We start from the raw sequence: 13,843 nt of genomic DNA on the forward strand, positions 1-13,843 counted from the left end.
GAGAGAGAGAGAGAGAGAGAGAGAGAGAGAGAGAGAGAGAGAGAGAGAGAGAGAGAGAGAGAGAGAGAGAGAGAGAGAGAGAGAGAGAGAGAGAGAGAGAGAGAGAGAGAGAGAGAGAGAGAGAGAGAGAGAGAGAGAGAGAGAGAGAGAGAGAGAGAGAGAGAGAGAGAGAGAGAGAGAGAGAGAGAGAGAGAGAGAGAGACAATGAAGGGTAGGCTATTTGTGTTTTGTATGCAACTCTATACTCTAAATATAAATACATTTCAAGTGGGACTATATTTATCTGACCTGAAACTAACATACCGAACATTCGTTTTAATAAACAAACACTAACATCCTTCTTACACATGGAGGCATCAGTAACCGCAAATAATAAAATAATATAACGTAATTAAGAGACATTTTTGTTATTCATGTGGGCGTAGTCCCGCTGTCAAGTAGGCAAGAGTTTTTGACTGTGCGATAATGAATGAGGATAAATGTTGTGATTTCTTTCGTCTAAGGAATATACCTATGAAAGAGAGAGTGGCTGTGCTCTGTTTAGGTTGGTAATGCTGCGATTGTAAGAAATAACTTGCCTTTGGAAACTGGACTTTTTGCCATTTATTGCACTATTCTAAAGAAAGCAAGCAGCAACCGTGGGGGCTTTTTTTGTCAACGGAGTCACTAATGTATAAATGGACTTTCTGCAGAATGAGTTGCCTACTTTTACTTTAGTTTCGTACATTATTCTATATGTACTCTATAAATTCTGTAATAGTTAGGCTATCAGGATACATCATTTTCAAAGGTCATAACAATAAAATTAAAATTAAAATACATTAATAAAATAAATAAAAAAAACGTTAATGCTTAAATTAATAAAAATAAAGATACTTTTGTATTTTATGAAATCATTTTTTCTGTTTTCATTGAGTTCGTTATCATTGTGAATGTCGTACTGCAATGAATGCTGGGTGGCGCTGTGAACGTATTTTTTTTAAATAAAGTTAGTTCAATTCAAACAAAATGGCAGCGCCCTGTGATCCGCCCGTGTTGTTGGACCGATAATGTGAACGGAGCAGTTTAATACATTTTCGCCGCATTAAAAATCAGGCAAAGGAACTAAAAGCCACTTCTTTGTCAGGTATGTTGTTTACTGTCGTGATGTCGATGCATTCATAACAGATAACCGTAAAAAATGTTTTCCTCCTTCAGAGAAATCTGGGCCTGTCAATAAAACTCGAAATAATGCACGTTATTACCTACAATCACACTCAAAACAATGGCCCAGTATTATACAAGTTTTAAATTATAATTCTGTCTTTATTTTATTTATTATTTGCACTGCCCAGCTCAAGCCTCGTTATTTTGGCTCGACTGATATTGATGGAATATATTTTGGATAATCCATTAACTTTGCTCAGTAAAGTGAAGGAGAAGTTAATAGTACAGTTTGGCCTTTTTGTCATCATTTGGAGGCATTCCTGCCTCCAGTTGTGTATTTATACTATTTATTACGTGTCGTTTATTACTTTTTATATTGTTATGATTTTGAAGATTATTGTGCTTTGAGTGGGACATTTTACAGTTAAAATAAACTTGTCAGTGCTCTCTGGTGGACGAAACTATATATATGTATTTCGTTCACGACAGGCTTTCTTGTCTTCATTTCAGAGGAGGTATGGCCGCTGCAGGAAAGCCAGTTAAAAAAGAAATCAAAAAGTATATTCCAGTCAAGACCTCCTTCACTTCACCATTCACTCCAAAATGGAGCACACTTCCACAAGAAGACATGCATTTCATCCTGAAAACCCTAAAGGACAAGCTGGTTTCCACTGGTCTTGAGAAGAAAGAGGTGAAAGTGTTTCGCCCGTGGAGGAAAAAGAAAGACCAGAAACATGCTGCCACATCAGAACTTGTTCCCCAGGTGAGCCAGGATGGACCGGTACAGGATTCTCCCAAAAACGGCTGGACAGACGTGGCAGCTCGGAGGCAACTGGCCATTGGCATCAACGAGGTCACTAAAGCTCTGGAGAGGAACGAGCTCAAACTGTTGCTTGTGTGCAAGTCTGTGAAGCCGCCTCACATGACGGATCATCTGATCGCGCTGAGCGCAACGAGAGGTGTGCCGGCCTGCCGGGTGCCTCGTCTGAGCCAGAGCTTAGCGGAGCCGCTGGGCCTGAAAAGTGTCCTCGCTCTGGGATTCAGACAGTGTGCCTCCAAAGAAGACGAGCTGTTCACTGACACCGTTGAGGCCATTGCACTCAGAGTGCCTTCAGCAGATGTTGCATGGCTACAAGGTGCAGCACCCAGAGTAACACCTGAAGACCACGTTGACATGGAAGAGGAGGAGGAAGTCGAGGAGAAGAAGGGCCAGAAAAGGAAACTTGAGCGTGAATCTGAGGAAGTCACAGAGTCTGCTTCCTCCTGCACTCTGCAACCTCTCAAAGTGAAAAAAATTGTTGCAAACCCTGCAAAGAAGAGTAAAAAGTCAAAGTCACAGCCAGTCAAATAATACAGAGACTCTGCCTGGATAGTGAAAGGACCATTCTTGTTTTTAATATCTAGCATTTCACCTCCAGACTCTAAAGTTGAGATCCACTGCTTTAGCTCATTCACATAAAACTACCTTATCACAGTTTTTAGTTTTGTGAAAGCATTTTTTAAACATTTTGGGCAGCCATTGGTTTATAATTACATTTGCAAGGTCTTGAAACTTGCTTGAATTCATTACAGTGAACTAGAGCTGAAACACTTAAATTCTCTGGTTTCAGCTTCTCCGACGTGAGGATCTGCAGCTTTTCTTTTGAATGTTTATTAAATATCTTTGGGGTTTGACTGTCTTACATCAGACGTCCATGGTTTCATTTTTGTAAGGACTCTGGCATGATCCTTTTAAATTGACTGTTTTCTCGACATTTCTTTGGCCAGAAACTGAAATCAATCAATTAAATTGTTTTTCCGAATGAAACTAAACTGTGTGACATGATGTATTTTTCATGTTCTTTGGTAATATAACAAACATTTCAGACCCCAGAGTTTAACAGTTCTCATACTTGAAACGAATCAACATAAGGGGAAATACTAACTTTGTATTTCCACTGCCCCCGTCATGATAAGAAGAAGTGCATTACTCATGGACCTTTTTTAAAGTGAGTTTATTCAAACAAATATCCATGCTGGTATAGCCGACGTGTGTTGAAACAGATTGTTACTTGCATGGGGGTCATGTCTAAATGATGCTGGTACGAGTTCTTCAGCTTTTTCACAGCTTGCAATGGATTTGAATAAAAATATTGTTCAGTTAGAGAAAGCTGTATGTCGTTTGAAAAGTACACCCCACCCCAAAATCTGAATTAAAAAACAAAACATCTTTTAAATAAGGCAGGTATTTCGGGTTGAGTTCTCACTGAAGGGTGTGGCTAATAACATCAATGCTAAAAATTATCACGGTAGCAAAACTGACATGCTCAAAGTTCATTCAAACAGCTGCAGGCAACACATCCAACATCCATGAGGCACACCGTTGACTCAATAACCCAGTTTCAGTGTTAAAGTAACGCCGGTAACATCGGTCTTTGTCAATGTAACTCATTTAACCTTTCAACGGTAAAAAAAAAAAATCTTTGAGCCCTGAAGCACTGACTCCATTGGTCGTCCTTTCTTGCTAATATATAAAGGGATAAGAGGGAAATAACATCACATACAGAAAAAGTACAACAGAAATGGCAGCAGCCTTGACCTCTCGAGTTCTGCAGAGCCACACGAACACAAAGTAACGAACTCGGAGCAAGACAACGATTCAAAAGCATGTTAACCTTCGAGTACACCAGCAGCTCCAGCCCAGGACCAGGGGCGTGACAACAGTGTTTCATCAAAGATCTTCATCTTACTGGTAAATAACAAATACTCCAAATCCTCAAATCTGTATTTTAACCGGAACATTTTGGGAAATACTGGAAAGAAAAAGCATCTTTAGACATTTTGCAAAGTACAATTATAAATATCAGGACCGTTCAGATCATTTTCATTTAGCTGCAAGACCCACAGTATATTTTACAGACACACAAATACAGTACCATTAAAAAAAGAATCCAGATCAGTCGATAAAAAAATGGACCTCAAGAAACCGGAAAAGCTCAAATTTCAAATGTATGCGGTTACTGAAACAGACTTTTGTTTCTTCAGCCACTGTGTTCCGAGTGCATGCTGCTCAATTATAACAGACACTTTGAATGTCTTTGAGAGTTTGACTAACAATGTGTTTAACATCCTACTGCAGGCGAGGGAATCATGGTTTTGTTTGTATTAATAAGAGAAAGTGTCATACTTCTGGCCAATCGGCTGCTTTTTAAGGACTCCTTATTCACTGCTTTGCAACAGGCTACTAAAAGTAAGACAACATAGTTTCTCTGAGTGGCAATGACTAACATAACAATAACTGACCGTGGCTGCTGTAAACAAGATCGAACTGAGAACATTGTTTTTACTTTTTCAAAGCGAGTAAGCCATTTGTACGCTATAAAACTGTCTCGAGACAGAAACCAAGACTATTTTGATATATATAGTAAAAATCAGATCCACCCTGGTTGTAGCTTAATTGGTATTGGTTGTTGTTCTCCGGTCTTTGAAGCTGTAACTCTGTCCTGCTTGTGCACTCGGCTGGTCATCCGTACTTTTTTCAGCTCCTGAAACTTTTGCCTATTTAACAGCCTCACTAACTGAACAACACACCATTCCCATGCAGATAACCCTGAGCTGCACGAGTGTATCAGTGAATACGACCAAACATGTGGTGTAGATGTTCTATTAAAAACTAGAAACAACGTTACAACATGAAAACAGCTCAAGTCTGTACCGCAACCCATCTGTTTTGAAATCTGATCTGAGAAAAACAGAAAAGGACCCTTTTGCTCTTTAACTCAAAAATTGTGCTTCATTGACGCAATACATTCTTCATCAAAAACCACTTTAAACCCACATTATGTGAACAAACTCTGTGACATCTACACTACCTAAGAGGAAATACTTTGGATAAGCCCTCCCAAACCCCAAACTCGCACTACAGGAATAAATATGATCTGGCTTTAAATGTACAGGTAACTGTATAATTTTAACAAAACAAAAGAAAATACATGTATATCAATGCACCAGTTGGTTGAGTCCTTCCATGAAGATATCCTTTGTGTGTGTTTGTGTTGCTGTGTGTATAAAGTTAAGATAGTTTTCTTCTAAATGCTCGACGGGAAAAAATGGTTTTTATACGTCAGCTATCACAGAAAGATGTTCTTAGCATTTCTAAATTCTACTGAGGCCCAAAAACAGCCAGCAGAGAAACTTCTGACCACAATGATATGAGAGGGAGATGGAATCAATAACTCTTTAAATGCATTTTGTAGTCATGTTTACTTGTTGATTATCATTTACATAGATCAATGTCAGTGAAGTTAAATGACATGCCAGTCCCTCGTAACAAGGTGTCTGCTGAGGAAGAAGAACTTAACAAAACTCACAATGTCAAGGCATCCTCTTGTATGTCGAACTGGTGTGTTTTACATGTGAGGGTGCATGTCGGGAGCGTTGTACTGTACGAGTGTCTCAGGCATAGCATGATTTCACATTCAGGATGTTGATGATTTAAGAGTTTTCACCTCTGGGTGAACTGAGAATGTTCTTGAACCGTCTCCAGGTTGGTTTTACTGTTGTAGTTCTCATTGTCTAGCTTGGGCTACCTGTACGTCCAGGTAAGGAGTAGCCAGAGGCCGCTATCGACCTTTTGATCAGTGTTTGTGGAGCAGCCGCGGAGAGACCTGCTACTGAAGGACGAGGCCAACCTGAAACGCAGAGGGGACTTGTTGTTAAATGGGTTTTGACAAAAAAAAAAAGAAAAAAAAAGCAGCAAACATTTTGTAGATCAGATGCTGAAGCCGGCTGCATCAGATGTTGGTAATGGCGGCGCTACGATGCAGCGACTGTGCCCTTTCAAAATAAAAAGAGGAGATAGCGGAGGCGGAGGACAATTACGTCTGAAATAGATGTTTTTTTGTGTTCGTTAATATCCACTACTGATGTTACTAAAAGTGACAGCTTGTTCCAATTCAGAAACTATTGAAGTTTTTTGTTTTTTACATCGTGAGTATTCGCAGTCAACGTAGTAGGAATCATTTATTTTGGTCCTTATTGACAATTTTCCCAAAAGAATGCACATAAAAAACAAACAATAAGGCAAGAGATTAACAGATGTGAATTACTAAATAGTGCCTTCGTTGGTTCGTAATAATCCTGATTTATGATTCAGATAGTGCTCTTCTGTAGCTTTAAAATTGGATTAGTGTTAGTTTTGATAGTCTTACCTCATACCTCCACACAGTACGTAATGTATGGCACTACAAGAGAATTTTTTTTTTTTTTTTGGAAAAATAATTTTAAGTTAGACTTGAAAATAAAAGTATCCCCATGGTCGAATTTATGAGATAGAAAGTTGAAATCATGAGATAGCATGTTGTCTGTGTACCGACATTAAAACTATCACAACAGGTGGACAGGAGAGGCAACAGCCCGAAAAGAGGTTTTCCAACGATTGAAAAAGATCGACAAATAATCCCAAAATGTCCACGAAGAGAACAATTGATGCAAAGGGAATAAAATGTAATGAAAGATGGGAAAGCGAATACATGTTTGTGCTTCAAGGAGAACAACGGGTCTGTCTTCTGTGTTATGAGGCATGTCGGTGATGAAGGATACAATTCACGTCGGTATTTTGACACCAAACATTTGGCCTCCAAGAAAAACATCAAATTGTCCAAGAATTAAACGGTAGACTGCAATCACAGCAGAATATATTTACACAGCTACAGCCCAGTGCATGCTAAAGGTATGTGAGCAGAGCTCCGACCAGACACAGACTTTTACAAATGTCAGTTTGTGAAGAAACACCATCGCAGACAGAGTTCATGAACTAGCAGCAATCTAACAACACAGCTGGCTAAGAGACGAGCAGGTACTCGTGTTTTTAATGAACTGTTGATGAAAGCACAGACAACACGGATACATCATCTATCCATGTTCATCAGACCTGACTCTCAGTGAGCAGCTCTTGGATGTAGCTGCCATGCACAGGACGACGACAGGGAGGAACATTAGTGATGCAGAGAGGTGACACAAACAGCTTTGAACAAAGTTAATGTCATAACTTGTGTTTGATATTTGTCTTTGTTATTTTCTTTAATAGTTTGATCTTTGATAGTCATGTGGGTTTCTTAACCCTCAATTAAAATGATTTATGTTATAATCACAGAAATGTGTTTAAATATCATTTTACATTTATATAACTGCATGTACAATATTTGTACACTTGAATAAACAACAATCAAATGCAGAGAGAGTTATTTAACAATATGTTCGGGAGAAGTTAGTTATACAGTCTTACAGTTACAACCGGCCCTTTGACGGCGACCGTGATGCTGATGTGGCCCAGAGTGGAAATGAGTTTGACTTCATTGGCTCTTAACACCAGACCTCGTTGATTGTTTTCTCACACAAAAATCACGCTGCTGACCTTATCGGGGTCCATGGGGGGACATTTCCAGTTGTAAAGGTAATACTGCAGATTTCCATCTCCTATGCCAAACTTCAGCTTCTCCAGGAACACCTTATTCTCCATTAGATCCAAGGCATTGAACACATCAAAACCTTTCTGTTAAACACACAGAAGAAGCCACAAAATAAATATCATGATGAATCACACAGTAGCAAGAAAGTTTAACGATAAACACTGTTGATGATTTAAATAGTTAAGGCCCTGGATTGTGCCCCTTTTCATGAATTTGCAGCTCTGGAAGCCTCCTTCATTTCCCCTAAACTTAAAGTTAATAATAGGATCACAGAACAGGTTCATTATTGGTAGTGCCATGTGTTTTACAACAATATACACAGAGTGTAACATTACCAGCTTGGCCAGGATCAGTGAATCATTCATTAAGTCCAGTAGTGGGGTTTGTGTATGAACGTTGTAAAAAGAGTACGCAGCCTTCAGGCTCCTATGGAGAGGGTGGTGCATCACAGTTGAGGGCAGAGTGTAGAAACTAGTGAAATCTGTAAGTACACCACCGGAACCCTGAGAAGACAAGAGGCACAGCAACTGTTACCAGAGAGAGGAATCAACAGACACGTATGTGGAGGATAGAAACTCATTCCAGATACCTCGACTACAAATGTGTCAATTATGTTGTCCTGTGGCAAGAACCAGTGAGCCACCTCCTCCTCTCCCATAGAGGGTGCGAGCTGGAAACGTCGCAGGAACTTCTGGAGCAGTTCGGTGACTTGGCGGATGTCACGCCTCTCCATCAGCCGCAGACCTGGAGTCTTAGTGCTCTATATGGGGTAAAGAGAGCAAGAGGGGAAACAGTGAAAATAAGCTCCTGCCATTAATAGGGATTGTAATGAAAAAGGTGCAGGGCTGGCAGGTTTAAGTGTTTACATCTGGTAGTCTATAGAGTTTCATGGTTCTTTGCAGGGTCATGTTCCTGCTCAGGTGGGAGAATTTAACTTCCACAAGTTTTCTGGGGTTCAAAGAGCGATGCCAATACCTGACAGACAGAAAAGGAGCAAAGCAAAGAAAAGCACAAGCGAAAAATAGTTAAGGAGTATTGGTTTTAAAGGACTTTCTGGCACTGTATCCTACGTGTTTCATGTTTGGATACTGCATAGCATACCTGCATGTGGACACAGGTTTAGGCAGTACTACCCCTGCTGTGTATACTGCCTGAAATATTCCTTCTATGTTCACCCTCCGTGTGATCTCCCTGATTAGCACTGGGGCGACGCGCTTTGAGCGCAGCTTCTTATGAACACACAGGAAGTTGATTTCCACCATCCTCTTCAGTCTAGAACGGCAGAAGGACAGAAGGTGTGCATTACAGTGAAGGGGTCTCTTCGGACTCACGTCCCCGCTCTGAACGTAGACGATCGGTAATGAATGCTCACGTGTCATAGATGCGTATATCTGCGGGGATGGCGCTGATGAAACCGACGAGCTTCTTATTTGAGGACACTCTCACGCCACAATGCCACTGTGGTAACCAGCCGGGTGGACGCAGAGCCCTGAGAGGGGAGGAAACGGTGAGTGGGGGGAAAATGTATTTAGTACACATTTGGTGAGGAGTTGAGTAAAACATCAACAAAGTCATAAACAAGAACAACATCAGACCTGAAAGCTTACCATTTGAGAAAGTTTGGTGAATAATCAAATCTGAACATGTTGTCGTCATCCTCCACATAGTTTTCATTCAACAACGTGTACAACTCCTTCAGCTGGAAAAGACACAGCAAGCAATTCCTTTTTTTATATAATTTATACTAAATGTATTTTGTATTTAGTCACTTAATTAATTAGACGACCATAAGAAAATTAATTGCCAACTATTTATTCAAGCAAACACGGAAAACATTCCCCACTTGGTCTTATTATGATTCATTTTAGACTCAAGTTTGGACAAAACAACACATTTGTAAGTCACCTGGTGCTCTCTACGATACTGTAATGGACATTTTTCACATTTTCTAACCTTTTCTGGACCAAACAACTCTATCAAGAAGATAATCAGCAGATGTATAGTTTAGTGTCTGAGTCAAACGCAGCACTTACTAGGGTTGTCACGATACCAAAATTATAACTTCGATACGATACCTGCCATAACTATCATGATATAATAATTATATATAATATATATATATAATAATTATCTTTCCTTAACTAAAAATAAAAATAATTAGCTCAAGATCCACCCTCAGGCTCCACTAGCATGTAGCCATTTTGCATCAATTGTGTTTCATTTAGTACACGTTTGTGCGCATTGTGACCTCATGATCATATAGGCTTGTCGTCAAACTAGGCTAAGGCTACTCGTGTTAGCTGTATATGGGTGAGCTTGGGGGTGTTCATGTTTATCATCACATTTGCTTTGAAAAGTTGGGGGTGTCTGTCTGAAAGGTGCTTTGCCATGTTTGACGTGTTGCCTCCCTTGGTCTGTGTGGCTTTGAAACACGTTTTGCAGACGGGTCTCTGTAGGTCAGTGGACTTTCCTTCACTGTCTGCAATGTAGCCAAAGTACTTCCAGATTTCACTTCTGGCATCTTTTTTTCTAACAAGCTGAGGACGGTCGGCAAAAGCTCCTGCAGTTGACGCCGTCTCCCCTGCGATCACTCGCTGTGAGTGCGCGCTGCCTGTTGCGTGTGCGTGTGCTGGGCAGCCCCGCCCCCTTGCAGTCAATGCCTGCAGGCTGCATGACAGGGAGCGGCGCAGTGAGTGCGCTCTGATCGCGCGCTATTTTAATGAAGTATCGATACTAAAAATATGCAAAATCGTATCGTTTTTAACGTACGGGTACCGCGGTACATTTTTAGTATCGATACACCGTGCAACATTAGCACTTACTACATCTGCGTTGCTGAGATCCAGAGTGTCCCACATAAAGCCTTGAGGTAAGGAATATGGCTCCTGTCTAATGTTTTCTTTGTCTGCTTCTATGGGCCCGTGACTCGTCACCACCTCATCTGTAAAGAAGATATAAAACCATTTTGTCAATCACCATATTTACCAAGGACCTGTACATTTGGCATTTTGCTCAAGAAACACTGACCCCGAGTAAAACACAAGTATCTTTTTTAAATCGCTGACAGTTATATTTATAAAATCTGCTTTTGTTGGCAGTAGCCCTCCTGCAGAGACTTGACTGTTTTTAATGGAAACAGTTTAATATAATCATAATGCCCCTGAGCAGGTCCAGTGAGCATGGCTGGACCCCCACTGAACTTAACACCTGACGTGCTTTTTGGACGCGGGCTTTGACTGTGACAAAATAAAACCAATAGATGGCACTGGTGCACAGTGTGCAAGAAGAATGATAAATGGAGTCTCTACTGACAGCTGAAGTAACACTGTTCAAGTTAGGAAAGAAAATGAAGCAATTACCGTAATCAGCAATTTGCCAACCTGATGATTAATAATAATTCAGTCCTTGAGAGCTCATGAGGTACCAGATGCATTCATGTTCTCAATAAAAGCTCAAACATGACATGGGACTATTTTTGCAGCACCATTCAAATAAATGAGAGATAAAGCATATAAACAATGCTGTTGCTCACTCGGTCTAAGCTACATAGGTACTTACTCAGCTTCGGCACAGGCTGGGTGTCCCAGAACTGGTACTTGTGCTTGGCTGCCTCATCGATGCTATTTGCTGGACCCTGGCAGGACAGCAGCTCCATGGCTCTTTGGATGTCCTGCAGCTTCTGAATGGGCAAGCCAGGGTTCTACACATAGAGAGGGGACATGTGCACAAACAAAGATCAGAGACGGTGGGATTCAAGTACAAATACAACATGAATTCAATTGGTCCTGCATGTGTGACATGACATGAAATGCAGCAACAGGGAACACACAGTTTTTATATATATGATTGAATGCCCTTAATAATTCAAATGTACTCATAAAGACAACAGAGCGCATGCCCCTGTCAAACCCTGTTATTGTTTGTATGTTTACGTGTTGACGAGTAAACCTGTAGGTCTTATCGTTTGGTCATTCTTTGGGTATGGCGTTTACATGGAATACAAGAAACCAGGTTATTCATATCCCAGTAAACAATATCCAGGTTTGTGATAGCAGAGGTATTGGATGTATTCATGGTAAATTGCAGTGATTTCACACATTTCTTTGGCAAAATCTGAAATTCTATTCATGAAACTTGAAACTCAGTGGAATTTGTCCCTGGTGCCTCAGTGTCAAGAGTTTAAAGTACATTCTCATAACTGGGATAAGAGCTTATATGATGTGAACATGGACAAGACATAACTGGAAACAGTAATGTCCATACCGTTTCAAGGTTGCTTTAACTAAAAAAGGCACTACCACGTTAAAATGAGGGTTACCTCAGTAACTGTGGGATTAAAGTCTATATTAAGGTTGGATGACCCCAATTGATGCATTCACACTTCTGGCAAACAAACAGGGTTGGGTTGCTAGTGTGCAAACAGACTTGTCTGCGTTTCCCCTCAACTACTCCTAGTACCCGGTCTACCATCAGCCTGGCACGAACTAACGTTAGGTTAGTGGGTTATGGATTTGGATCTGCCATGAAAAGGTCTGTGCACATTTCAGTGAGTCATCTTCGCACCTTTATCTCCTGAGAGTCAGAAGCCGAGTCGGATTTGGCTCCCCCCGAGCTCGGCTTCTCTTTCTTCCTCTTCTGCTTCTTCTTCTTCCTCTTGGCCCCCAAATCTCCCCCTGGACTCCTACAGATAATGAACACATCATTAAAACAAGGGCTCACATTAGCCTCTCGACAGACCACCAAAGCAGCAGGAAGCTAACGTCAGCCAACATAGCGACGAATGACAGCTGAGCTAGCCGACCGTTAGCTACCTAACGGTGTGTCTGAACGGTCGGCTGTCATCATGTCGTCCAGTCAGTCACTGGCTGAGAGTATACGTTTGTACCTGAAGGCAGATGCGCTTACAACAGAAACGACACCACCACACAGGTTTCAAATCTTCTCCTCCTGTGGTTACTGGCTTTAAATGACGGCCTTGTAGCAAACAGCCTGGCTGTGTTTGAGTCGGCTAACGTTAAGCTAACGTTAGCTAACAGCGCTAGCCATTCCCCAACGAGCACACACATAAACAGGCAGCGCACAAACGAGCTGAAATAACCGTTACTGCGTTTCCCAACCCGGAGCGGACAGGCCGCCCTCACCCTTGCATGTGCTCATTCTCCTCCTCGTTGTCCCCGTCTATCCCGCAAGTGTCCTGGTCGTCCAGCTCCAGGCTCTGCTGACTGGCCGCGGATTCACTGTCCTCCGCCATCATAAAAATGTTTTTTTTTTAAATTGTCAGCCACCGTATATGATGGAGATCACGGGCAACGGCGAGAGATGGAAACACAAAGAAAGAGCCGAAGGAAACCACACCGCCTAGAGGCCGATGGAGGGAAAACAGAAGTATATATAAACTATATTTTAACGTGGAAACAATGCTAATTTAACTGCTTGCTAATTTCAAAATAAACAGAACGATCATTACTAACAGTGGTCCGGTTTTCTACCTGTCCCTGTCAGTCTGTGGTCATTTTAATTAACACAACTTTAATAAGCAATATGCACCATGTGAGCACAATTCTAACAATATAAATTAGTACTAATCAATTTATCTTTTCTTAAATCATGAGAAACTAACTATGAGGCAAATGTTTTTTGCTCACCATAGCATTAGTTTAGTTTATTTTGCACAATTTAAACAATTAAATACAAATAAACAAACATAACAGTGCAGGCAGAGGCAAAAAGCCAACTGGGCTTATTTGAAGCCTCCACCAATATAATATTAATGTCACAATATTACAAAGAACATAAAATGAATATGCATAAGATATGACTACGTAAAATACAGATTTACCTTTTTCAAAACTCAAGACCATGGTATGAAGTACAACAGAGTACAACATACAGAATATAATAGTGATAAAACAATGGAACATAAGTTACTTAAATAAAGATACTTTAAAGATAGAAACTACTTCAAGAAGGCCTCTTATCTGATCAACAAAATGTATTAAGAGATATATATATATATATATAGAAGTTTACTGTTAACACCATATTCTATTTATAATATTATTTTTAGTGTTGTTCAAGGCATTTGGTGAATAATATAGAAAAGTGTGATATTTCCAGCACTCAATCTTGACAATCTTCTCTTCGGAGGGAGTTCCTGAGCAAAATGTTGATAACATGACATCTCTCGGGCTCTCCATTGACACCTTTCATGTTTGTTCAGTTATACAAAACACAGATACACACACACA

At 40.6% G+C, this 13,843-nt stretch overlaps 2 protein-coding genes across 3 annotated transcripts; one reads left to right on the plus strand and one right to left on the minus strand.

Annotated features, from left to right (window-relative positions):
* The first annotated feature begins 1,003 nt into the window (after window positions 1–1,003).
* rpp38 (ribonuclease P/MRP 38 subunit) lies at window positions 1,004–5,775 on the plus strand. Of its 2 annotated transcripts, none has more exons than XM_079274869.1 (2): window positions 1,004–1,126; window positions 1,657–5,774. In XM_079274869.1, exon 2 carries the CDS (start codon window positions 1,664–1,666, stop codon window positions 2,495–2,497), a length of 834 nt encoding a protein of 277 aa, XP_079130995.1. In that variant the 5' UTR covers window positions 1,004–1,126; window positions 1,657–1,663; the 3' UTR covers window positions 2,498–5,774. The 2 variants fall into 2 exon arrangements, with proteins under 2 accessions (XP_079130995.1, XP_079130996.1); XM_079274870.1 differs by having other exon boundaries at window positions 1,005–1,126; window positions 1,636–5,775.
* nmt2 (N-myristoyltransferase 2) lies at window positions 5,370–12,846 on the minus strand (the record flags this gene model as incomplete). Its single annotated transcript, XM_079276171.1, has 12 exons — window positions 5,370–5,816; window positions 7,541–7,678; window positions 7,931–8,098; window positions 8,185–8,355; window positions 8,462–8,570; window positions 8,697–8,867; window positions 8,968–9,084; window positions 9,203–9,294; window positions 10,418–10,536; window positions 11,154–11,295; window positions 12,159–12,276; window positions 12,737–12,846. The coding sequence occupies 12 exons, from the start codon at window positions 12,844–12,846 to the stop codon at window positions 5,796–5,798; spliced, it is 1,476 nt and encodes a 491-aa protein (XP_079132297.1). The 3' UTR covers window positions 5,370–5,795.
* Between the last annotated feature and the right edge of the window lie 997 nt (window positions 12,847–13,843).

The sequence above is a fragment of the Melanostigma gelatinosum genome (assembly GCF_949748355.1).
Source record: "Melanostigma gelatinosum genome assembly, chromosome: 9".
In the NCBI taxonomy this organism is placed as follows: domain Eukaryota; kingdom Metazoa; phylum Chordata; class Actinopteri; order Perciformes; family Zoarcidae; genus Melanostigma; species Melanostigma gelatinosum.